The sequence below is a fragment of the Saccopteryx bilineata genome, chromosome 1, assembly GCF_036850765.1.
Source record: "Saccopteryx bilineata isolate mSacBil1 chromosome 1, mSacBil1_pri_phased_curated, whole genome shotgun sequence".
In the NCBI taxonomy this organism is placed as follows: domain Eukaryota; kingdom Metazoa; phylum Chordata; class Mammalia; order Chiroptera; family Emballonuridae; genus Saccopteryx; species Saccopteryx bilineata.
In genome coordinates, this window is record NC_089490.1 from 143,989,431 (window position 1) to 144,013,482 (window position 24,052).

General features: G+C 53.3%; 2 protein-coding genes and 2 non-coding genes across 8 annotated transcripts; all 4 read right to left on the reverse strand.

Moving 5' to 3' along the window:
• Positions 1-92: 92 nt before the first annotated feature.
• On the reverse strand, positions 93-5,664 carry FBXW9 (F-box and WD repeat domain containing 9). Its single transcript, XM_066271486.1, has 10 exons — positions 5,174-5,664; positions 3,470-3,609; positions 3,263-3,391; positions 2,252-2,364; positions 2,076-2,167; positions 1,066-1,214; positions 866-979; positions 673-762; positions 529-594; positions 93-447 (listed from the first exon to the last, which is right to left on the reverse strand). Exons 1-10 carry the CDS (start codon positions 5,580-5,582, stop codon positions 373-375), a joined length of 1,377 nt encoding a protein of 458 aa, XP_066127583.1. The 5' UTR covers positions 5,583-5,664; the 3' UTR covers positions 93-372.
• A 1,017-nt stretch (positions 5,665-6,681) lies between these two features.
• TNPO2 (transportin 2) lies at positions 6,682-23,272 on the reverse strand. 5 transcript variants are annotated; one of them, XM_066271538.1, is made up of 25 exons: positions 23,091-23,129; positions 21,588-21,699; positions 20,831-20,906; positions 20,597-20,746; positions 18,165-18,271; positions 17,951-18,084; positions 17,789-17,870; positions 17,591-17,713; positions 17,367-17,485; positions 16,119-16,179; positions 15,856-16,021; positions 15,514-15,666; positions 13,539-13,764; positions 13,161-13,332; positions 12,612-12,698; positions 12,426-12,533; positions 12,181-12,339; positions 11,590-11,677; positions 11,306-11,404; positions 10,117-10,212; positions 9,709-9,814; positions 9,342-9,441; positions 9,188-9,262; positions 8,952-9,079; positions 6,684-8,872 (listed from the first exon to the last, which is right to left on the reverse strand). In XM_066271538.1, exons 2-24 carry the CDS (start codon positions 21,684-21,686, stop codon positions 8,972-8,974), a joined length of 2,694 nt encoding a protein of 897 aa, XP_066127635.1. In that variant the 5' UTR covers positions 21,687-21,699; positions 23,091-23,129; the 3' UTR covers positions 6,684-8,872; positions 8,952-8,971. The 5 variants fall into 5 exon arrangements, with proteins under 5 accessions (XP_066127626.1, XP_066127635.1, XP_066127616.1 ...); XM_066271519.1 differs by lacking the exon at positions 23,091-23,129 and adding an exon at positions 22,785-22,927; XM_066271529.1 differs by having other exon boundaries at positions 6,682-9,079; positions 9,188-9,234; positions 23,091-23,272.
• LOC136321358 (small nucleolar RNA ZL2) lies at positions 11,474-11,548 on the reverse strand. Its single transcript, XR_010728619.1, has one exon. It is a non-coding gene; the product is annotated as a small nucleolar RNA ZL2 (small nucleolar RNA).
• LOC136321313 (small nucleolar RNA SNORD41) lies at positions 13,409-13,476 on the reverse strand. Its single transcript, XR_010728577.1, has one exon. It is a non-coding gene; the product is annotated as a small nucleolar RNA SNORD41 (small nucleolar RNA).
• Positions 23,273-24,052: the final 780 nt, after the last annotated feature.

The following is a 24,052-nucleotide window of genomic DNA, read 5'->3' on the forward strand; positions in this document are numbered from 1 at the left end:
GGCTGTCACCAAGGCTTCCATGCACCATCTCACAGACACACAAACATCCCCAGCATCCTGTCCCCAAGCAGGCACCACACTAGGCCACAGCACCAGTATGTCAGGTTTATTTCCCCTTCAGTCTCAAGGAGAAGCAGGCGTCCAAATCTTAAACAGGACCCGAGCATGGGCTGGAACACCAACCTCACCATCCCTGGCATGAGGTCCAGACCAGGGACCCTGCCTGACAGTGGTTAAGAGTCCTTGTGCCCAGGCCTGTGGAGTACAGAAGGGGCAGCACCAGCAAAGGGGAGGGTCCCTCAAGAACAGAGGCCTTGACCCAGCCTGCCGGCCAGCAGATCCACATCCACATCCACATCCACATCTGCCGGCTCAGGTCTGCAGCCTCCAGACTTCCAACGACAGCCCCCCGGAGGCAGCCACCACCAGATTGCCCTCAGCACATATCTGGGGAAGGACATGAAGACTCAGGGGTGCTCTGGGCAGCCAGTAGGGCATGCGGGCAGGGCATGTGGGGCAGGGCCTTACCCCATTCAGCACATTGTGGTGGCTTCGGGTACAGATGGTCCTTGGTGGGTCTGTGGGCACGTGCACCTGGTGAGGGGCAACAAAGATCAAGAGGTGTGCCCCTTGTGAGGGTGGGGTGGGAGGGGGTCCGTCATGGGGCCTCACCCGGATAGTCTTATCAGTGGACGTGGTATACAAAGCCCCCAGCGAGTGTTTGATCCCTGTGATCTGAGACCTGTGGCCCACGTCAAAGGACTGCAGGAAAAGAGACAGGTGATACTCAAGCAAGGCCACTGGGGGTCTACAGGGAGGGAGGAGGCCCAGGAAGGGTGGGGCAGGGGCAAGGGCCATGGCAGACCCGGACAAGCTGGAAGCAGCCATCCCGATTGGCAAAAACATGCAGCAGACCCTGGTTGTCACCAGCCCAGAGCTGGGGTTCTTTGTAGGACATGCAGAGCAGGTAGGAGTCCAGCTGTGGGAGGAACATGGGATGGATGGAGTAGCTCAGACTAGGCCATCCCACAGCCCTAGTCCCAGGGGACCCTAGGGAGGGCTTACCTGCAGCCTTTGCAGGACGCTGTTGGCCCGGCGGTCGAACACCACTAATGTGTGGTCCTCGCTGCCAGAGATGATGTGCCGATCATCTGCCAGCACTGCCAGCACTGCACTCGAGTGCAGCCGCCGGCTCTTCAGGAGGACTGGGCCGACTTATAGGCAATGGGCCAGGGAGGAGGGGGACATCAGAGCCTCTCAGAGGCCCCCACAGCCCACCCAAGGATCTGGGGTCTCTGTCCTCTATGGCAATACACTCGGTCAGCTTCCCTCCCCACCACCATTCCACAAGTGACCCTGTCTCTCCTCTCCAGCCCCAGCTGAAGCAGGCCTCCCAGGACCCTAGACCTCAGCCCTACCCATCTCCTGTCCCATCTCCCTCCTGTTCCATTGCTCTCAGTACAGGTAGATAAGCAAGTCCCAGCATAAAATGCTAACCAATGCTAGCAGAGTCGCCTCCAACCCCAGCCCCACTAGGCTCTGCCTGGATAAGGCACACTGGCCCCTCCAATTAAACAAAATAAGAATTTAAAAAATAACAGAAAAGGTTTATGTGCCAAGCAATGCTTGTTCTAGGTGTTTTATATAACTAACATTTAATCCACCAATGCTCTTATCATCATCTCCTCCCATTAATCCTATGGGGCTAGAGTTATTATCCAGATTTTACAGAAAGAGAAACCAAGGTTCAAGTTCAACTGGCACCATACAGCTAAGAAGTGACAGGGCCATGATTGTCAGGGGCTGTTGGCCACCCACGGGATTCTGGCTCAGAGGCCCCTCCTCTGGGTTCCCTCTATGTCCCTCACCCCACCCCAGATGGAGGTGCAGCTTCCTCTGCCCCCCCAACACTCAAAAGCCCTCTTTGTTGTTCCAGCATAGCACAGGCCACTCAGAGTGGGAAGCATCTGGACTGTCACCCCAGCCAAGCTGTAAAGCACAAGTGCCTTCTTCCCCAGCAAGGCTCTGGAACCCCCAGGCATCCCTGCTCTCCCCAATTCAGGCCCCTGGCCCACCTCTGGGGTCGTAGATTGTCACCTTCTTGTCATAGGTACCAGTCACCAGGATGTCAGGCTGGTAGGAAAGGCACAGCACAGCTGCCTTTCCCCTGGGGAAAAATAGAACACAGGCTGAGCTATGGCCAGGCAGGGTCCTGCCCACTCCCGACCCCCCTTCCCAGGACGCCTCACACTTTATCTCGCCAAACTGCTGCCCATCAGCTGCCATGTCCCAGAGCTTCACCGTGCTGTCCCAGGAACCGGAGCACACTCTGTGGTCCAGTGCTGCCAGAGACCATACCCAACCCTGTAGGACCAGACCCATGTTACAGTCCTCACTTCATAGATAACTAAATTGAGGGTCAGAGGAGGGAGATAACCAACCCAAGAACCCAGAGCAAGTCAGCATTGTTTAGAGATTAGAGCTCAAGTCCGTAGCTAACTGTAGAGCCCAGTCCATGCCTATCCCTCACCAGTAATATTCCTAAATCAAGTCCTGCGGAGACTCAGAACCAGCTATGGTTTAAGGACACATGCAAACGTGATTAAGAATGGGGCCTCCGTTCCATGACCTGGGCAAATCACATCCCCTCCCTCAATTTCCTCATTGGGAAAATGGGCATAGAAACAGTCCCCGTCTCAGGTGATAATATGCACAGAGTACTGGCTGGTGACTGACATTCCTCACCAAACTCTCAGGGGAATACTGTAAGGTGTTCTGTTATACAATGAGGAAACTGAGGGGACAGAGAGGTTGAGTTACTTGCCAAAGATCACAAAGCCAGGAAGTAGCAGAGCAGGGATTTGAACCCAGCAGCATGGCTCCAAGACTAAGCTCTTGGCCCCCAGCCTAGACCGTCCTGCTGACTGGTGGAGGTACCCTCCACAATCACATCACACAAGGTGACAGTCATGCTCAGAGCTAATTCCTAACACACTGCGCTGAGCCTCTCAAGGCATACCTGACATCTATTGAGCACCTACTGTGTATCCAAGTCTGAGTGAAGCTCTTAATGCCTGTTCATTTCATTCATCCTCATCCTAACTGACCCCTGGACAGAAATAAAAGCTGAGGCCTAGAGAAATCATACATCTCACCCAAATCACACTAACAATAGTAGAGTAAGATTTATGAAGTCTAGTGCCAAAACCTGCACCCATAGTCACAGCAGCCTCCCCATGCCTCATGCCTCCTACATCCTCACCTTGTGGGTGCTGTTCTTCTCAGTGCCCAGAGATTTGACCAGAACTCGGCTGGGTTCCACTCCAAGGTGCCGCAGGTCCCACAGGTTGACATTGCGATCTCGGGAGCCCGACAGACAAAGTGTCCCACCCTGAGAGGGCAGTGAGGTGATATTATTGGGGTCACCCCAGCCCACCCTTACCTGGCCCCTCACCAAACCCCATCTCACCTGAAGCAGCAGCACTGAGTCAATGGAAGCAAAGTGCCCGTCCGCCAGGCAAAAGTATTCAGCCCAGCGCCCATCCTCTGCCCAGCGTGACAGGTGCTGCTCCAGCTCAATGCAGGCTGCTGGCCAGTCAAAGTCCTCCTCTGTAGGTACCATAAGTGGGGTCTTTAGTTGGCAGGAACCCTGCTACCAACACCAGCTATTCAAGCCCATCTCTGGTTGCAAGGGAACCCAACCAGCACCAGACTTGGAGAAACCCTCCCATATAAACTCCTTACCTCACCCCCAAAAAAACTTAGGCTCTAGCTTTGTGACCACTGCCCCACCACCCACCTTCAAAGCAGATCTACAACTACTCCTCAACCCAGTTTCCAGACACTGGGAAACCAGAGCCTCAAGACCATCTTTCCAGGCCTCATACTCTAACCCAAATCTGGGGGATAGCAGCATTAGAATGTGAAGGTTCTTCCTCACCTCTGGCTGAGGTCTGACTTCAATCCCTTAGGCTGGGCATAGGAGCTAGGACTTTCTGCCTCAGCCATCTGGACCAGCCCCAGGAGAGTGTTTCTCAAATTAGTATCTATAAATCTGGGAGACTCGTCAAGATTCAGAACCCAAGCCCTCAGTGTAGAGATTCAGTGGTGTGGAAGGAGCCCAAGCATCTATGTTTATCAAGCTATTCAGGAGAGTCCCATCACTGCAAGGTCCCCAAGCTGTCTTATTCACTAGAGACCAATGACCTCAGGAGCAGGGGGAATGACCACCAGCCCCTGAGTAAGATTCCAGGCCAGAGAATCAGTGATTGCTGACATCAGCGATCCCAGTCTCTAATCTTTACCTTAGGCTCAAGAGTTTCAGGCTCTGAACCTGAGTCCCTGCCTCTCCCTTACCTAGGTCAGTACACTAGGGGTGAGGAGATATGGCATCAAGAGTTGCTGCTTCAGCCTGACCAGGTGGTGGCGCAGTGGATAGAGCTTCGGATTGGGATGCGGAAGGACCCAGGTTCGAGACCCAGGGGTTGCCAGCTTGAGCACGGGCTCATCTGGCTTGAGTAAAAAGCTCACTAGCATGGACCCAAGGTCGCTGGCTCGAGTGAGGGGTTACTCGGTCTGCTGAAGGCCCGCGGTCATGGCACATATGAGAAAGCAATCAATGAACAACTACGGTGTCACAACAAAAAACTGATGATTGATGCTTCTCATCTCTCTCGGTTCCTGTCTGTCTGTCCCTATCTATCCTTCTATCTGACTCTCTCTCTGTCCCTGTAAAAAAAAAAAAATTAAAAAAAAAAAAAAAAAAGAGTTGCTGCTTCAGCATCCAGAGTCAGAACCTGAGGATCCTTGGGTTTACCCTGAGCCCCAAGCCGATTCTGATAGCCTGAGACTTTCAATTCCCTGTGTCAACCCCCAGCAGGGAGTCAGGGCCTTTGTACCACCACCAGAACCAAAGCCTGAGGATCATTAGATCCTGAGCTCACAGGACCTCAGACTCCCAGATAGGTTTCTACAGCTTCAGGATCCCAAGTGTCTGCCTCATGGTCCACTCAGAATTCAAGGACTTTGGCACCACCAGTAACCAACTCAACTTCCACTCGAGCCAGGACAGACAGGAAGTCTGCCCTAAGGGTTGTGCTCACAGCACCCCAGGTACCTCGTCCCCAGCCTAAGCCTGGCCTGGGAGGGCGACCCTGGCCCCCAGCGTGCATACCTTCCACTACTGGATAGGGTGCGCGTACGCGGCGCTGCGCGCGTAGCCTCCAGGTGACATGGTCACGCACAAGGTCGCGCAGCGCGTGGCACACGCGCGGCAAAACGTGGAGTACGAGGCACGCGTCCAGGTAGGCGCAGATCTCGAGCAGCAGCTCGGGAGGAAGACTCAGGAGGCCCGGGACGCCGACGGCCGGACCCTTGGACACGGCCCGCGGCTCCAGAGCGCCAGGAGACGCGGCGGGCGCGGGCAGCGGAGGGGCGCACAGGGGCGCCAGCCCGAGTTTTGGCGGACTGAGCACGCGGGCTACGTAAGCCTCAGCCTGCGCGTCCGGGTCGTGCTCCAGCTCAGGGTCCGAGTCATCGTCCCACGCGCTGGGATCATCGCGCGGTCCTGGGGGAAGCTCCATGGCGACCGAGTGGGCGCGGTCCGCTGGAGAGTCTGCGGCAGGCCCAGCGTCCTGTCTCCTAGGCAGCGCGAGGGCACTTTGGGCTCTGCCTTATGACGTAAAGGCGCCGGCCGGAAGTGAGCGGCTCGCGTGTCAAGTGGCTGGATAGTAACAGCCGGCTGGCTCCCGGGACTTGTTCTGGAGCTGCACAGGCATAGCGCTGGAAAATGTAGATTCCTGGCTTCTGCGTTTTTAAACAGGTTTCTGGTAGTGCGGATGCAAGAGGCCAGCGGACTTTGGTTTGAAATACGCGGCCCAAATGGAAGGGATCTCACAGGTGACACTGAGTTTAGAAATACAAAACCACTTTTCCTGGTTCTTAGGACATATTAGTGATTCGAACGCCCGTCTCTCCTTCCGGAGCCAGAAACATGCAGTTACACTGCAGAGGCCTCGGTGGAAGGCAGTGTTAACATATATATTACCTCTAAGAAACACTTATGCCCTCCACCTGCCTCTCCTCTTATCCCCAAGGCTCTTTGCTCCATCATTTTCCTAGTGTACCTACTGTAAGATTTGCGATCATCATCCCCAATGTTCTCTCTCCACATGTATTTTTCTCTACTGGACATCTCAGTGTTCCGTTGTTCACATCCTACTCCCTCTAAAATGTACACATTTGAATGAACGTTGGATGTGTCAGCATATTTTTCCAGGTTGATGCAGGTGATCCTTAGGCCATATTGAAGCTGCTACATTTTATTCTGAGGCTTGTGCATCCCTAGAGGTAAGCAATTTCTCATTTGCCTCAGTAATTGGCAGTCTTTTACTATCTCCCACAGGCCTGGTGCTGGGCTTTCTACAAAAATGTTTTAACATGTCCAGCAGTCCAGTTGTGGAAGTCAGTCAAAGATAGAGTGCTGCAAGGCTTTGCCCCTTGCCACTCAATTTAGTCTAAGGATGGCTAGGATCTTGAACCCAGGTTATAACACTAATAGCTCCTCTTTATATAGTGAGTTCAGGACATTTAGTGAGTTGTAATTATGGCAGAAAGAATGCACTCCATGTGTATTATCACATTTAATCTTCACCTTTCACATTCACCTTAACCATTTTAAGGGGAAAACTGGGGCTTGGGATACGAAATAATGTACCTGGCTATTGCTTAGGGCCTTCCCCACTCCCCCAATTATCTTGAGTCCTGTGCACCCCCATAAAAGCTTCCCAGCCCTCCTCAACATCTGTACCGCCAAAGCCATGGACACAGGAGGCCAGCTGGAGACCAAAGGTTTCACAAGAAACTGATCTTTACTCAACAAAGTTCTACACAAGTGTAATCTCACACCACCTCGGCGCCAATCCCCAGCACAGCACGGTAACAAATGGACAGACCCTGGAGCCCGCAGGAGGAAGAGATGAAGGGGAGGATAAGACATGGGAACAAGCGGGACTGTGGATGGAGGCCAGTCAGGGCCCGCAGCCCTGGCAAGGGGAGGTTGAGAAGCTACAACTTCGTTGTGCAAAAATCAACCAAAAATAAATTAAAAATTAAATAGTTTCCTAAAAAAAAAAGAAAAGACAATGAACCAGGCTCCCACTTCCCTAAAGGTGATTGGAGACCCCCGTCCTGGTTGGAGGAAGTTTCCAAACCCATCAGACAGCCAATCCATCCACACACCCCACGACCCAGCAGAGGATGCTCCGAAGAACTGGAATTACCAGAAAATTAAATGGTATTAAAAAAAATTTTTTTTTCTTTTTTCTTTTTTACAAATGGCTTCCAGAGACCTGCTGGAGTTTCAAAGGGGGCAGGGGGAACCAGCTGAGTTTATGGAATGTGCACCAAGTGCCCCTTGGAATAGAGGCAGGGCCTGACCCTGTCTGAGAAAAGACACATGGCTATGATGGGGGGGGGGGGGGTTGTCCAGGAACCCAGTGGGATGGAGGGAGCAGGCCCCAGGATGCAGGAATCCAGTCAAAAACCCAAAAGGGGCCCAGAAAGAAGTAAAAAGCAGGGGAGGAAAAAAAGAAAACATTAAGGGAGCTGCAGGGCCCAGCTTCATTTCAAGGCCAACTCACAAGCAACTCCCTTTGGTTCCAGGGGAGCCCCTCCCACTGTGACATCCCCAACCAATCCCGGAAGGGCCCCTAGACTCACTGCCCCAATCTGGTGGTGTCTGGTGGCCACTGAGAGCAGTGATGAACAAGGAAGCCTCAGGGCCTCAAGTTTATGACATCACCTTTCCTCCAAGCCCTTGTTTCCTTCTTGCTAGCAGAACATAAACCTTTGTCCTATCATCATTGATTAAATGCCCCAGCCCTCATTTTAAAAACTCAGGCCTGGAACTTGAGGGCTCTCAGAAGTACAGAGAAACAGACTGCCCTTGAAATGGACATGCTTATTGAGAGAGGCAGGGTGTAGGTGTCAGCAGCTCTGGCCACCTCCAGCTCTCTTCCAGAAAAAGACCCTAGCCCAGTATCTTCAAAAGTTACTGGAACACAAGGGAGGGAGAAATGGGGAATTCTGGCCAGCCCCAGCCACTCCAGAGGTCCCCACTCTTCTGGCTGGAATGGGACAAGGAGGGGACACTCTGGCTGAGACAGCCATTAAAATGGCAGGGAGTATGTGAAGCAGGTCCAAAGCGTCTATGTGCTGACAGGGCAGCCCCAAGGTGGTTATCCTCTTACCCCGCCCTGGGGTCCTGGCGAACAACCCCAACCCACCCAGCCCTCCCCAATCATCACCAATTCCGGTAAAACAGCAGAAGCTTCTTAAACTCTAGATGCAGGTTACATGGAAGGCCTTACGGGTTAACTCAGGGGTTCACTAATTCTACTGTCTCCATGCAGTCAGGGAAGTGGTGGGGCAGCTGGCCCAGCCTGGCTGGCTGCAACACCAGCATGTGCGTGTGGCCACATGCGTACATGTGAGTGTACACGTCTCTACAGGGACCCTCCTCCCCACCTGCTTTCCCCTGCCTCATCCTAAGCCAGATTCAGTCAGCCGTGTTGATTCTTCCCTCCCATATAGCTGGCCCGAGTGGGCTGCCTGAGGTGACCCGACTTAGAAAAAGGGGCCCTTACTGCCAAGAAGTCCCACCCCCCTTCCATTTGTAGGATGAGTGTGGAGGCCACCCACCTGCCCACTGCTGGCCGGCCACACAGGCTAGGCATGGAAGGTAGATGGACAGGGAAGGCATCTGGATTTGGGTCCCACTCACTCCTCCCTAACCCCCCTCGACCAGGGCACGGCAACTTCTGGACACAGTGTGCTCCCCAGCAACCCCTCCAATGACGACGCAGACAGAAACCTGCAGAGGGAAGAGGGGTCAGGGTCTATGTTCCCTGAGGCCGATGACAGTGCCAGCCACCTACATGCAGCCTCCTCACCTAGCAGTCAGGATGCTCCTCTAGACCCCATAGAAGGCAGCCAACCTCTCTTTGAGCAATGGTGGGAACTGCTCTGAAAACTGCTGCCAGTTCTCCTCTCCAACTTGGTCTTTGAAGCCATGGAGAATCTGCAGTGGTGGGAGAGGGTTGCCCAGAACAGAACTCAGCCTCTCTTCCCAGAGCGTGTCCCCGCTGCTACCTCCTGGGACGACACCAGGGCAAAGCAGGAGCCTCACCTTATAAAACATGTCCCGAAGGTCATCCTTCGGGCTCACCCAGGAGGCTACAGCGTCGCAGAAGAAAATAAAGTCCTGAAATGTGACGGATCCCATGTGAGGGGCCGCCCGAGCCCAGCCCCCGTGCCTTCCCTCAAAGCCCAGCAGCCCCAACCTGCACGACGCCCCCGGGGTTGACGCCTATCATCATGCAGATGCCTCTGAAGGCTGAGTCCTTCTCCTCATTGTCCCTGATGTTCCTGAGGGACGTGCACCTGTGGGGAAGGTGAGCAGTGGGGAATCAGCCAGCAGGGCTGGGACAGGAGGCGCATCCATAAAGAGCAGTAGGCAGCAGGGCTAGGGTGGGCAATATGTCTTTGGGGCATAGAGGAAGCAGAGGGTCAGTGGGTGATGGAAACGCAACATGCATCTACTGGTGGGCAGGGCTAGGCAGACACAGGCAAGGGAATGGGTTGGGCCTGTCCCACCCACTCTGCTGCCCAGCCCACCATACGGTAGGCTCCATACAGGTAAGCACACACCAAGGCCGGATGAACTGCTGCAGCATGGGTGCCACCTCCTGTGGGCACACGTAGCCTAGGCGGCCGATGGTGATGGCTGGAATGGCAGAAGGACTCATCAGGCGACCTGCAACCCCGAGTGGCCCCGGGACAGTACGTGGCGGGGCCTCTGGCATGGGGCACCAGCCCCGCCCCACGGGCCCCGAGAGAATATATCCTGCCAGCCACCAGGGCCCTGGAGCTTGACCCAGCCTGAGTCTTCCTCCAAGACTAGCATCTTTCTTGCCTCTCCTTCCAGAATCCCTTCCAGGTCCTTCTGGATACCTTCCCTGATTCTTTCCCAAGGTCACCTAACTACCCTGCTAGCCAAGAAGCCCACCTCTGGGAGGTGAAAAAAGGGAGCGGCAGCAACCCAGACCTGGCACCCACCTGTGTTTTCCAGCAGTGTCTTGGGTGTGTTGGGCCGGTTAATAATCTCCACCAGATTGTTGAGGACCATCTGCACGTAGGGCTGCATCTCTGCCCCTGGGGGACCAGACAATCAGAGCTGCGCACAGCCCACACCGCTCACACCAACCACCCCAGGTACAGACACTGGCCGGCTGCATCCTCATCCAGTCCCCATGGCCAACCAAAGACAGACCCACACCCATCAAACATCAGGAGCTTCCCAGGAGTCATTGCTGAACACCAAGGTGAGGCCATGTGGCCCAGCTTCCCTGGGAGGAATGGGAAAGCTGCCAGTCTCCCTACCAATCCCGGTGGGCCTTTCAGTCAACTGCATTCTAGGTGAGGAAGTGGCAAACAGTTCAATCAGAACAGGCCTCCTATCCTGTCTCTTTACAGAAGCCAGTCATAAATGGCCTTTCAGCCATTTGGCCTATCTCTGATAAAAATGCTCGTGACCTCGGCCCTTGGCCGGCTGGCTCAGCAGTAGTGTCAGCCTGGTGTGTGGAAGTCCCAGGTTCAATTCCTGGCCAGGGCACACAGGAAAAGCACTCATCTGCTTCTCCACCCCTCCCCCTCTCCTTTCTCTCCATCTCTCTCTTCCCCTCCCACAGCCAAGGCGCCATGGGAGCAAAGTTGGCCCAGGCGCTGAGGATGGCTCCATGGCCTCTGCCCCAGGTGCTAGAATGGCTCTGGCTGCAGCAGAGCAACACCCCAGATGGGCAGAGCATCACCCCCTGATAGACATGCTGGGTGGATCCTGTGGGGCGTATGTGGGAGTCCGTCTGTCTGTCGACCCTTCTCACTTTGAAAAAATACAAAAAAACAAAAACAAAAAACAACACTTGTGTCCTCTTTTTTTTATATATATGCTTTTATTTTATTGATTTTAGAGAGAGAAAGGGAGAGGCAGGAACATTAATCTGTTCCTGTATGTGCCCTGACTGGGGACAGAACCAGCAACCTCTGCACTTCAGAACAATGTTCTAACCAACTGAGTTATCCAGCCAGGGCTCAGAGGTGTCCTCTTGCCCCTGGCCCATGGCAGCCTTCCTCAACGAGTACCAGCACCCTCTTGAGAGGACCTATCACCCAGAGCCAGGCTCCTGTCCCCAGGCCGGAAACAGGCCAATGGGGAAGGTCAGGGCCTCCTCATCTGCAGGGCACTCACCCATCTGCATGCAGATCTCACCAATGGCCCAGGTGGCATTGTTGCAGACAGAGATGAACTCAGGGTTCAGGTTTGTGCCAAGGATAGGCATGAACTCAGCTGGTGGAAAGAAAGAGGGGTGCTGAGCAGGAGGATCCACCAGGGTAAGTTCCTGGAGCTGGCCGGGCAGGCCCCATCAGACAGTACGAATACATCCCAATTCGGTCACAATCCTCCCTGGTCATTGCTCCATCACTTGAGGCCAGGGCTGGGGTCATGAGGTAAGGACAAGATGGGTGTCATACCAATACAGGGCTTAACGTGGATGAAGCAGGCTTTGGTAAGGTCCCCCAGGAGGGCGAAGGAGCTCTGCCGGACTTCAGGCATCGAGTCCTGGGGGTGAGAGCAGGGTCAGTGTGGCTCCCTGCCCCCACCCAGCTGGGTCCCAAATTATCTATCCGCTCAGGGCAGCTAAAGGAGCAGTACCTGGAGCACTGCATGACCTTTCCACCTCCCAGAACTGAGGCTGCAGGCCCCCTATCTACATCGGGACTCGGGTCACATGAACGAGTGCCTTACTCAGAGCACTGCTACAGGGGGTGGCGAGCACACATGTAACTGCTGGTTATCCTGATATATGGGTTGAGGGATGTTGTCGAAGGGGCTGTGCTTTCATAGTTCTTATTTTCTGCTTTAACATTTCATACATTGTTGTCTTTAAAAGTCAGCTTTTATTCATATTTTATTCAAATTCTCCTTTAAAATAATTACAAGTATTTTACAGGCCCCTTTCCTTAATGTCCTTGGGGTACAACAGGGCTGTGGCAACCGACCAAGGTGGCCCACACAGGCTGTTGGGTGTCACACTGTGAGTTCTGTGAGGGGTGCTCACCCACCTGCATGCACTGGAACAGCAGTGTCATGATATTGCTGCGGGCCACCAGCTGCTCCACATGGCCACCCAGGCCCTCGGCCAGTCCGCTAAGCAAGTCTAGCGCCACGATCATGAAGTCCTTGTCAGGGGCTTCGTACTGCTCAGGGTGCTGTGTGTACATCTGGGCACAGTTGGGGTGAGCAGGAGGGTAAGGGTGGTAGGCCAGGTCTGGGGCAGCAGCAGAGGAACGGGCAGGTGGGTGCTCACCATGGCCTGGGCCAGTGTCTTCTGCACTAGGGTGACGCAGCGCTGGTAGACAGGCTCGCAGTAGGGCAGGAAGCCGCTCTGCAGGGCAGTGGCCACAGATGACAGACACTGGTGGGAGACAGGTAGGAGAGGTAAACATGGGTGGGATGGGGTAGGGCTGTGGGAGGAAGCCTGGAGCCCACCCACCTCCAGCAGAGGGAAGAGGTCCTTGTCTTCATCCTTCAGCTCGTTCCACTTCTGGATGAGCGGAGGCATCAGCTTCTGGATGTATTCCTGGAGGAGGAGCAGGAAGTTGGGACTCTAAGCAGAGGTGGCAGCCTGGGAACCAGCAGGACTCCCTGTTATTCATAAGCGCCACTGCCAGAGTAATGGGGCCTGGGCTCATCATTGTGGCTCACGGAACCCTGCAAAGCCTCACCATCCAGCCAGACTTCCAGCCTCTTCTCACTCATCCCAAGCCCCGCCCTATCCATCCCTGCCCCTTCAGGAGCCTGGTTCAGCCTCCTGGTTCCCATAGGCCCCTGGGCTCCCCTGGCACAACACTTACCACACTGTCTCTTAACTGTCTGTCTCCCCTGCTAGACTGGGAGCAGGGCGAGGGCAGGGGCCAGGTCTGTCTGCCTACCTGTCGAGGTCACGGCCATGATCCTGGCGTGCGACCAGGGTCGCCGCCAGGTCACCGGATGCAGAAGGGAAGCAGGGAATCGGGAGGAGGGAGCTGCGGTGGGGTCTCACCGGCTGGTTGAGGTGGTGGCCCACAGAGTCAGCCAGGGTGCCGATGGCATCATACAGGATGAGCAGGTTCTTGTGCTGGTACTTGCCAAAGGCAAAGACAAGGGTGTCCAGGATATAGCTGAGGTAGGGCACCAGCTCTGTGCAGGCCTCCTCCTCCAGGGTGGCAAAGGCACTGGAAGGAAGAAAGGGCTCAGTGTGCACCTACAGGTTGGGACTGGGTCATGGGCAGGCAGACAGGAGGGAGCCTTTGGGATCAGCCAGTACGAATACAGTAGAATCAGCAGATGTCAGGGGTAATGAGTGTCATCACTTCCCAGAGGGCAGCCAGTAGTATAGGGATGAAGACTGTGGTGCCAGGGGTCAGGGGTCAGGGTTCACCTGCAGGCTGCCTCCTGCACCCTCTTGTTGCCATCCAGGATGCGTTTAAGCAGTTCTGTCATCAGAGGCTTGAGGTGCATGTCAGGTGGCTGGCTGACCACCCAGTGAGCATAGCGGCTCAGGGTCCAGCAGGCGATAGAGCGAACCAGGGCCTTTTTGTCCGACAGGCACTGGATGAGGTGCGGGATCAGTTCAGGAAGGTAGGGCACCATGCCCTGCATGCAGCCTGCAAGGATGGCACAGATGCAGGCCTGAGCCCAGCTGAGCCCAGCCAAACCCACCTTTAGGGGAGAGGATCAGCAGAACCTGACAGATGGGGAAACTGAGGCTCAGAGGTTAAATAACTGGCTCAGAGTCCCAGAACTAGTGAAAAGTAGGGTTAGGAGAAGAACCAGCACTAAAGTAAACCTTTCCTTGCCATTGGCTCCACCCACTCCATCTTCACTCATTAAGTCATTCATAGGTGACCAGGCCGCAATGAATTGGACTTTTAAGGCAGCAGTGACTCTGACAGATGGAAAGTCCTTTTCTTTTGAAACTTCTCTTGGATGTTTGAGATTTTTCTTTATTTTCATCTCCTTTTTTTTTTTTTTTTTTTTTTTTTTTTTTGTATTTTTCTGAAGTTGGAAACAGGGAGGCAGTCAGACAGAGTCCCCCATGCGCCCGACCGGGATCCACCCGGCATGCCCACCAGGCGGCAATGCTCTGCCCATCTGGGGCGTTGCTCTGTTGCATCCAGAGCCATTCTAGGGCCTGAGGCAGAGGCCACAAAGCCATCCTCAGCGCCCGGCCAACTTTGCTCCAATAGAGCCTTGGCTACGGGAGGGGAAGAGAGAGAAAGAGAGGAAGGAGAGGGGGAGGGGTGGAGAAGCAGATGGGCGCTTCTCCTGTGTGCCCTGGCCGGGAATCGAACTCGGAACTTCTGCACGCCAGGCCGATGCTCTACCACTGAGCCAACCAGCCAGAGCCTTCATCTCCTTTTTAAAATAAAAACCATAAGTATATCTTTTATTTATTTTGAGGTGGGTTTTTTTTTTAATTGGAAGACAAGACAGAAACACCAATCTGTTCCTGTATGTGCCCTAACTGGGGATCACACCAGCAATCTTCACGTATCAGGACAAAGCTCTAACCAACTGAACCAAGCCAGGGCATAAGTATGTCTTTTGATTAGAGAACAAAAATCTAAGATAAGTGATCTGTTTTTATTGGCTTAGGGTCAGTTCCTCTAGGTCTTTTCCCATGAACATGTAGAACATCTAATGTAGACTCTTAATGTATATACACATACATGTTAACATAAGCTACATTATAATTATTATGTGAAGAAACCTCTCCTTAGATAATTTTGAAAGCTCTCCAGGGTGCGGGCTTCTGAATTTGTAGGACAGGCCTGGATGCTGAGGCGGTCACAATGATGCCTATTACAGGCTCACAAAGCCCTCTGGTCATTCAAACTGTATACTCCATCAGGACAAAGGGAGCCCGAAGCCATGCCAGTAACAGCACACCATGTGAAGCTTGAAGAAGCACCACTACTGCACACTCCTCATTCTGGTAGTTCGGCCCTGCATCAAGGGAACAGGTCTGAGGCCCAGCTATACCCAGAGTATCTGGGTAGGTGGTGTACATCCCTCTGTACCTCAGTTTCTCCACTCATCAGGTAGTGCTGAGCTCACCATAGGACAAGCGAAAGTATTACTGCTGTAGTTATAATTATGCTTCCAACCTCATAGAATTGCCTGTCCATGAGAATTAAGGAGAGGGTTTGCATTTTGGGGTTTGGGGTTCCTTTCAGGCTCATAGGCTGAGGGGAAGATTCAAATCCCATAGTTGTCTGGAGGGGCTGCACAAGCCTCTGGAGAGAACTTAGGGGTGACGTTGCACCCCCAGGCAGCACCACCTGGGCCAGCCCCAGTCTCACGCCAGCACAAGGGTTGGAGGTCAGGCACAGCCAGATTAGTAAGACACTCACCCTCAGCAATGGCACCCAGCACCAGGATGCCTGACTCCTTGACCACCCACTCAGGATGGAAGAGGAGGCCCTTGAGCAGCGGAAGGAGATGGGGCAGTAGTTCCTCCCGGAAGACATTGGCCAAGACATCCAATGCAGCCGCCGAACACTTCCCTGGGGCAGAAAGGGAAATTGGGGGCAGGCTCAGGGAAGCCCATCAGACAGGCCTCCTCAACCATACTGGCAGATCAGAGATCATGACTAGGATCTTCACAATCTGCTCTAAGTAGGTTTCTTATCATCTCCCAAGAGGAAGCCCACAGCTGGCTGTCCCACAACCCCTCCCCCATCCAGGCCACATACTCAGATTCCAGTCAGACAAAGCATCATCATCATCGTCATCCTCAGCATCCTCAGAGCCGTCGGGCCTCTCAGCCTCATGGGGCAGTGTTACGGTGCGCGACTTGTGGAAGCGTGGCTTAATGTCCTGCTCGCTGTCAGGGACTGCCTCGTCCTCCTCTACATCCCCCTGTGAGCCAGACATACCACTAAGCACCATCAGGGCCCCAGCCCCACTGCCCCAGCCCTCACCCACCTGCCTGTGCCCAGTGGTCAGCCCAGATAACCTTGAGCAGGATAATGTCGATTTCCGAGTACTTCATCCCATTCACCAGGATGGGGATCAACCTGTTGGGAGAGAGGCTGTTCCTTGGGAGGCAGGGCCCCTTGGGGACTCAAAGTCTGGGCAAAAGGGAAGCAGAGATACAGATGGGAGTGTCAAGAATGTACAGCACATGCTGATTCTGTTGGCCCTGCATCCATTCTTTTCCCTTAATGGGAAAACTACCCCAACCTATTCTCAGCCACTGTGACAGAGACAGAGCTGACATCACTCCTGGCTCCACAAGAAAACTCTTGACCCAGACCTGGCCACCTGTGAATACACTGAAACTTACAACAGTGCCTGATTCCTAGCATGTTATAAGGCAGGAACATGTGGCCCAGTCACCAGGCACTTCTGTAGGATGGGGCCAGGGTTAAAGAGCAAACAGGCAGAGCAGCCAGACCCCTCAGTTGGTGCCCATGTACCTTGGGATTGGAAACTTTGATTAGAGTCTTCACTGACTTGGGGATAGGTAAGTGATCCAAGATGGCCCTAGGACTTTTTTTTGCCGGAGAACTGTTCAAGAGGGAATTCCTTTTTCAGAGGTTCCCAAGCTGTAAAGCCATGGAAGGCCACATCACAACCTAAGGAAGGTCATGCCTGAGAACAAAGCCAATGCAGAGGAAGTAGATCTGAGACTAGACAGCAACCTTTCCCATCCTTTGAGCACCTGCATCCAACTATGCCTGAAACCTCCTTTGATTCCCCACTTATTCCACCTATAACTTACCTTTTCTTTCTTCTTTTGAAGAATAAGATGATGTTTATTATCTATAGGAGCACTTATCCAAGCACTATACTGACTTCATTCACCTTCTCCCTTATCTAACTTTTAAATCATTAAAGGTACATTATTCCCCACACACACAAAAGAAAAGCTGCATTCATATCAGTTACAAAATGTACACAAACATAGAAAATAAACAGATAGAAGAGGTGGAGGCTGCCTAACCAGTAGTGGTACAGGGGATAGAGCGATGACCTGGGACACTGAGGATCCAGGCTCAAAACCCTAAGGTCACTGGCTTGGCTGGAGTCCCCCAGTCAAGGTGCAGATGAGAAGCAATCAATGAACAACTAAATGATGCAACTACAAGTTGATGCTTCTCATCTCTCACCCTTCCTGTTTCTCTCAGCAATAAATGAACAAACAAATAAATAAATAAAAAGCTGGCGTCTGAGGTGGGACAGCAGGCAGGACAGCACTCACTGGACCAGGTGGGAGGCCAGGACATCCTTGCAGATGGGCTGCTCAGCCAGCGTCAGCCAGAACTCGCAGGCCTCAAGGGCCACATTCTCATCGTGGTCCTGGGTCCTCTGCAGCATGTACTGGGGTGGGGTGAGAGAAAAGCTAAAAGCCCTGCCTGGCTAGGGGTGGCTCCCCTGTGGCCCCAGCCCCACAGCACCTGCCGAGGCCGGGTGAGGTGTGCACACCTGGATAATGCTATGCATGTGGGGGATGAGCCTGTCAATTCGCACTTCCAGCAGCATCACCAAGGCACGGCACACATTCTTCCGCACCTCAGGGTCATCATCCACGGCCAGGGCAAACAGGTGCTGCAGGGAAGGTAGGGTCAGCCACAGCAGGGATCCCTTGCCCTTACGCTGCTCACCCCCAGCCTGATAGCCAACCTCAATAAAAGTGTCAATATTGTCCATCAGTGCCTGGGCCCGGTCCATGATGAACTGATTCACACAGGCGATGGCGTGGGACCTGATAGGGGGTGGGAATGTAGGTCACCCCCGCTCCACCCACTCCAGCCCCCCTGCAGACCTCTAGGGAGCTGCACCCACCGGATCTTGGGGCTACAGTGCTTAAAGAACTGCAGGAACTTGGGGATCATGATGTTGAGGGGCCTGTTAAGGGCATCACTATCCAGGAGCTCAGATGAGTCTTCACAGATCTTCTGTAGAGCTCCAAAGGCTCCCTGAGTGGAAAGGAGCATACATGGGTGTGGTCTAGATCCAGCCCAGCTCCTACCCAGGCAGGCCATGGCTTGCCGCCTACCTCACATGTGTTGTAATCCTCTGAGTTGAGCAGGTTACACAGCTGGGGCAGCAGCTCAGGCCACATCTGCAGCTCACCCTTGGAAGCGATGGTGGTGATGAGAATGCCTGGGCGGCCAGGAAAGGACGCTGCCTCAGGCTGGGTGCAGGCGGGCTTGCTCAGCACCCCGGTGCTCCCTGCACTCTCAGGATGCTCTCCCCATGAGCCTTACACACCCTTTTTGAGATCCTCTGAGCCTTGCTGTAAGTGGGCTCTGTTCCTAGGTCCTAGGATGCAGCATAGAACTTAATACAAAATCCCTGCCTTTTGGAGCTGACTGTCTAGTGAGGGAGGTGAGGAAATCAACATAAACCCACAAAAGACCTGGGAAGTCTACATGCCAAGAGCTAAAGGCAGAAATAAGTCAGAGAACATGATTAGCAAGGACTGAGGATGAGGGTAGCAACTTAAAATTGAGTGTCCAGAGCTCCCTCCAGGTGACATCTTGAGAACTTAACAAAGACCTGAAGGAGATAGGGAGAAGGCATTCAGGTCCCTGGAGAAAGAGCATTCCAGGCAGAGGGAATGGCAGCTGCAAAGGCCTGGGGGCAAGGGCAGGCCTGGGGAGCTTGCAGAAGGGTAAGGAACCAGTGGTGCTGAGTGGGAGGAGGTAAGGACTGGGAGGCGCAGGGGGCAGGTCCTGCAGGGCCACACGGCCTCTTAAAGGCTTGTACTGCCTGACCAGGTGGTGGCGCAGTGGATAGAGCGTCGGACTGGGATGCGGAGGACCCAGGTTCGAGACCCCGAGGTCACCAGCATGAGCACAGGCTCATCTGGTTTGAGCAGAAGCTCACCAGCTTGGACCCAAGGTCACTGGCTCCAGCAAGGAGTTACTCAGTCTGCTGAAGGCCCACGGTCAAGGCACATATGAGAAAGCAATCAATGAACTAAGGTGTTGCAACGTGCAACGAAAAACTAATGATTGATGCTTCTCATCTCTCTCCATTCCTGTCTGTCTGTCCCCATTTATCCTTCTCTCTGACTCACTGTCTCTGTAAAAAATAAATAAATAAATAAATAAATTTAAAGGCTTGTACTGCTTACTAGAAACTCAAGTACAACCTGCAGTAACATCTGAGACAAGAGGGCAGGCAGTACAGGGGTCTGGTAGCTGGGATGAATACAGGTAAGGCCAGTGCAGAGATAATATTCAAAACCAGGAGGTGGCAGTCTTTCCTAGGGGAAGTTGACATTGACAATACAGATGACACTGGCTCACAGGTCTGCTAGAAAAGGTGCTCCTTGGAGAAGATTGTGAATACACTCCCAGCCCCATGCCTGTATGTGTGACATTTACCACATCCCTTCAATGGGGACAAATTCCTATTAGGGCTACTAGGAAACTCAGTGACTTAACTCAAGTACTCAGAGCAGTCTGACACCAGGGGGTACTGTTGGGGCAAAGGGTCCCTTTTAATAGAAGCAGTAGGCCCCAAGATTAGCCCTTGTGGCAGGTCCCAGCATCTATCTTAAATTAAACACTATTTTGTCTTTATTGTATTTTAACACTACCTGCCCTTTTGAGCAAGCACATGTCTTTCCATTTAAATGTTACACACAATATCCTTTCAAAAAGGAAGTTTTAGAAGTTGACACAGACTTTTATTTTTAAAGTTGGCAAAGATTTTAAAGAAAAAAATGTTATATATGTTGACTAACCTCAATAAAGCTGGGAAAGAATGTAACTCAGTAAAAAAATAGAGTTGGTATTTATCAGCAGTGAAAAGATGTAGATAAATTGCTGGAAAATTCTGGTCATCCTTCTGTTAACTCCTTCAGACAGCCTTCCAGGAATTAGGAAGGCTCTAAGGCAAAGCTAACTCATAAATGACACCAAGCTCCACAAGGACAGGAAGCTCTGATTTTAATCTGCTACACCCTCAGGACCTAACACAAAATTCTAGACACTGAGGGACTGCCTCAAAAGCAAGAATGGCTGTTTCAATAGAGAGTGGTTCCGACTATGGACCTGCACTGGTCACTTCCGACTCTGCTACTCACCAGGCAAATCCTTTAACCCAGTGGTTCTCAACCTGTGGGTCGCGATCCCGGCGGGGGTCGAACGACCAAAACACAGGGGTCACCTAAAGCCATTTTATTTTAAAATGTATTATATAATAAATATGTATTTTCCAATGGCTTTTGGCGACCCCTGTGTTTATCGACCCCCGCCGGGATCACGACCCACAGGTTGAGAACGGCTGCTTTAACCTCTCTGTGCCTCAGTTACCTCATCTGCAAAATGGCAATAGTAATAGTTCTACTATTACTATTAGTTCTACTATTACCATCCACAGTGAATAAATACACTTAACATTCTGAGATGTTTCTTGGCTGAGAGTGAAAGCTCAGGGCATCATCACAGACAGACTCCCACTGCCCCCCCCCCTTACCTATGGTGGCTCGGATGAGCGAGGAGGCATCCCCGATGTTGTTGAGACACTCCTGTTTGATGAAGTCAGCCACAGGCGGTGGAAAGCTCTGGTAATGCGCCTTCACGTTGTTCTTGAGGATGAGACCACTGAGAGAGCGAGTTGGCTCATCTAGAGGAAGAGGACTGAAGCTCAGGGACCACAGAGGAGAGAGAGGGGTTCAGCCTGCATAGAGGGGCATCAAGAGCATCATACCTTCCGACTTGAGTCTGGTCAGAACAAAGATCAGGTAGTTGTTGAAGTCCGGAAACTGGTTCAGTTGTTTGAGTTTCTGCCAGGTTGTTAAGGCACTTGGGAGACAAAGGCCTTTCCCAGGTGGTGCCCCTTGACTGCCATGTAGCTGAAAGTACCTCTGATCTCTGGGACTAGGCAGCCAGTTCCTGGGACCCAACTTATCAATCCCCATGCCCAGAACAATGCAGCATGTCAGGCACATCAAATTCATCCAGGAGGTGGGGGCATGCCTGAGCTCCCCACCACTCTTGAAGACCTGGCCAGAGCAGGAGAGGGTTAGCAGACACAGCTCTATCTGAAGGTGGAAGCTGCTACTCAGCTCTGCTCACTAGCAGTCCAATGTTGCCAGCTTAAAAAAAACAAAAAACAGACTTGACATTTTCAAGTGAAACTTGCCAATGATTTAAATGCTTGACTTGTATTACGTAAAAAATAGTTTGACTTACAGTATTTTGAACAACCAATTGAAACAAAAATTTTAATCATGAACCTAAACAAAAGCTGAGGCCTAACTAGAGGTGTTGTGTGTCCCCCTCCCATAGAGTCGCATTTCTTCTGGGAATGGGACCCAAAAATTCTAATACATACTTAATCCTCTGCCAAGGCCTAACCAAAGGAGAAAGAGTCTGGGAATTAGGGAGTGGACTCCACCCTCTGTGGCCTTCAGGGGATGCAGATGTCTGTCTGCCAGTTCCCCCAGGCCCAGAAGGAAGGATACATCTTGCACGACACGCTGAGTGGCGGTATTGGGCGACTGCGAGTCTTTGAGCAGCTGTAGGACCTGCTGCAGGCCCTGCTCGTCTGGCTGCCAGTCCATGGCGCAAGGCAAGCTGCAGGGGTAGGGCCTGGGGTCAGCGCTGGGTCCCGGGGCCTCCATGTGAGGCTGGGTTGAGCCCCCGAGGAGGACGAGGCTGCCCTCGGCAGGGAAAGTGAGGCCACCAATCCAGCCAACCCAAATCCGGGGTCCCCGCCAGCTGCGCCATTCACCGTGGCGCAGTCGCGGTCTCAGTAGCACAGGCGCGGGGATTTGGAAGCGGGCCATGAAAGGCGGTGGCAAGGCCTGGTGGATCCTCATTGGGCCCGGCAGAGTCTTCTTCCCAGAGTGGCCCCTGCTGTCCCAGGCTGCCAGCCCTAAGGCTTCCGCGTCCCTCACAGCCATCCAGATGCCCTGCCCCAAACTTCGATAACGCGCCAGCCCCCAGGGGTCTCCAAATGTAGGCATGGTCCCCGAAGATGCCCCTTCTCCCGAAATCCAGCCCTCAAGCTCCGCCACATCCCTGACGCCTCCTCTGCTCTAGTCTGGTCCCTAAGCCTCCCAGGTGCACATCCCAAGGCGCTCCAATTTTCTTAACCCCTGCCGCCTCCCCAAATCTGGCCCTCCAAGCTCAGCTGGATGCCAGATTCCCCCCTTTCTGGCCTAGCTAGAATCTGTCCGGCAATTCCCTTTAATCAGGCGCAAAGACAAGCCCGCGCTGCCTCTCTGAAATAGTCAAGTAAACCTATCCCAAGGCAAAAGCCCCCTGGACAGGTCCCTGTCCCTTTCCCCAACCAGGTCTGGCCAAGCCTTCTCCCATTCCCGCCCTCCACCCCAGTCAGCAGTTTCGCCTACTGACGGATCTCCGGATCTCCGCTGCTTCCCCCAATCAAGTCTGGCCAACCCCCATCCCGACCTCGGGCCGGAAACCCCCTTCAGCGGATCCCTGCGGCATCCCGCAATTAGGCCTGGCAGAACCACCTCTCGCAGCACTCCCACCAACGGATCCCAGAGACGAGTTGCGGTCAGACCCAGCAAAGCCCTCCAGGTCTAAGTCTGACGACCCTTCCTGTCAACCCAACAAGGCCCCCCAACTTTTCAATTTGGTCTTCCTCAATCAGACCCAACCAAACCCCACAGAAACAGCGTCCCCATACATACCCAATCCTCGCGACGTCCCCCAATCAGATCTCCTCCAGCCCGACCCCAGGTGCCCCCCTAGCCGGATTCTCAGGGCGCCAGGACCTGGCCAGGTTCCGAGGCCCCACCCCCTAAGCCCAGCTCGGTTTCCCCCTCCCCCCGCGACCCGTTTTCACAGCCACGAGAATCGGGCCCAACCGAGTTCTCGGCCTTTCCGGGTCAGGCGCGGCCCTGACGCCCGGGCCGCACGCGGCAGTCACAGACCCTGGTGGGGGTTCAACGCAAGCTGGGACCGGACCGGTCTGGCTCCGGGTGAGGCCCACTTACCAGGCCTGAAGCAGCAGCGGCGGCGCCTTGTGCTGCGGCTTCTCGTGAGACTCACGCGGAAGGAGGGAGCCAAAGAGAGAGAATTTTTAAAAAAAGAAAAAAAGAACGCGTCCCGAGATGAGCTGCGACGGCTTCCGTATGCCATTCAAATTGGCCCACTCGAGCCAATTGTAAGAAGCAGCGGTTACACGTGGCCTGCCACGGAGAGCACAGTCCCCGCTTGTGTCATGTCACGTAATCAAAGAGATCGCGTCTCTCTTGGCTTCTCTGGCCGGCCGGTCCTCCCAGCGTCTCGTTTTTCTCGGCGGCTCTCTGCGGAAGCTCTGCTGGGAACTGAGTTTTGTGGTGCGTGGAGGGAGACCTTTGAGGTGGTGTAGATATGGGAACCTCTTGGGACAGCCAGCTGCGCCGTTGTCACCCCCTCCTCTAAGAATTGCACTGAGCCTCCCTCCCCCTCCCCATCCAGAAGGTACTTGGTACCTTCTGTGTATTCAAGCCAAGAGTGGAGGGGACGGCCTGGGTAAGACTTTATACCCCAAAGACAAAAAATGCCAGACCAACGGAGTGCCTGAGACAGGCTGGGTTCTTACAGAAGCGTCTGCCACATTTTACGTTATATATTGATATTTTTCAGTACAGTTTAACAATTTTTGCAAGGATATGTAAAAAACCCAAGGATATAAGTTTTTAATGAAATGAGATAATTAGTTTTTAACTAATAAGATAAACGCTGGGGCAAAACGTCCTAATCCCTTTCCTCACCTGAAGCTGATTGAAGTGGAACAAACAGCACAGGAAATTTAGGCGAGGACAGGGTCGTGAAGGAAGACATTTTTGTGGTTTTTGCACAGTCGGAGGACAAAGTTGAGCCCTCTTCCTCTAAAGAGCAGGAAGGCGCTGGAGATTCTGAAGCACCAGTTTTCCTTCCCGATCCTATAGAAACAAGGGGGCAACCTTCTGCC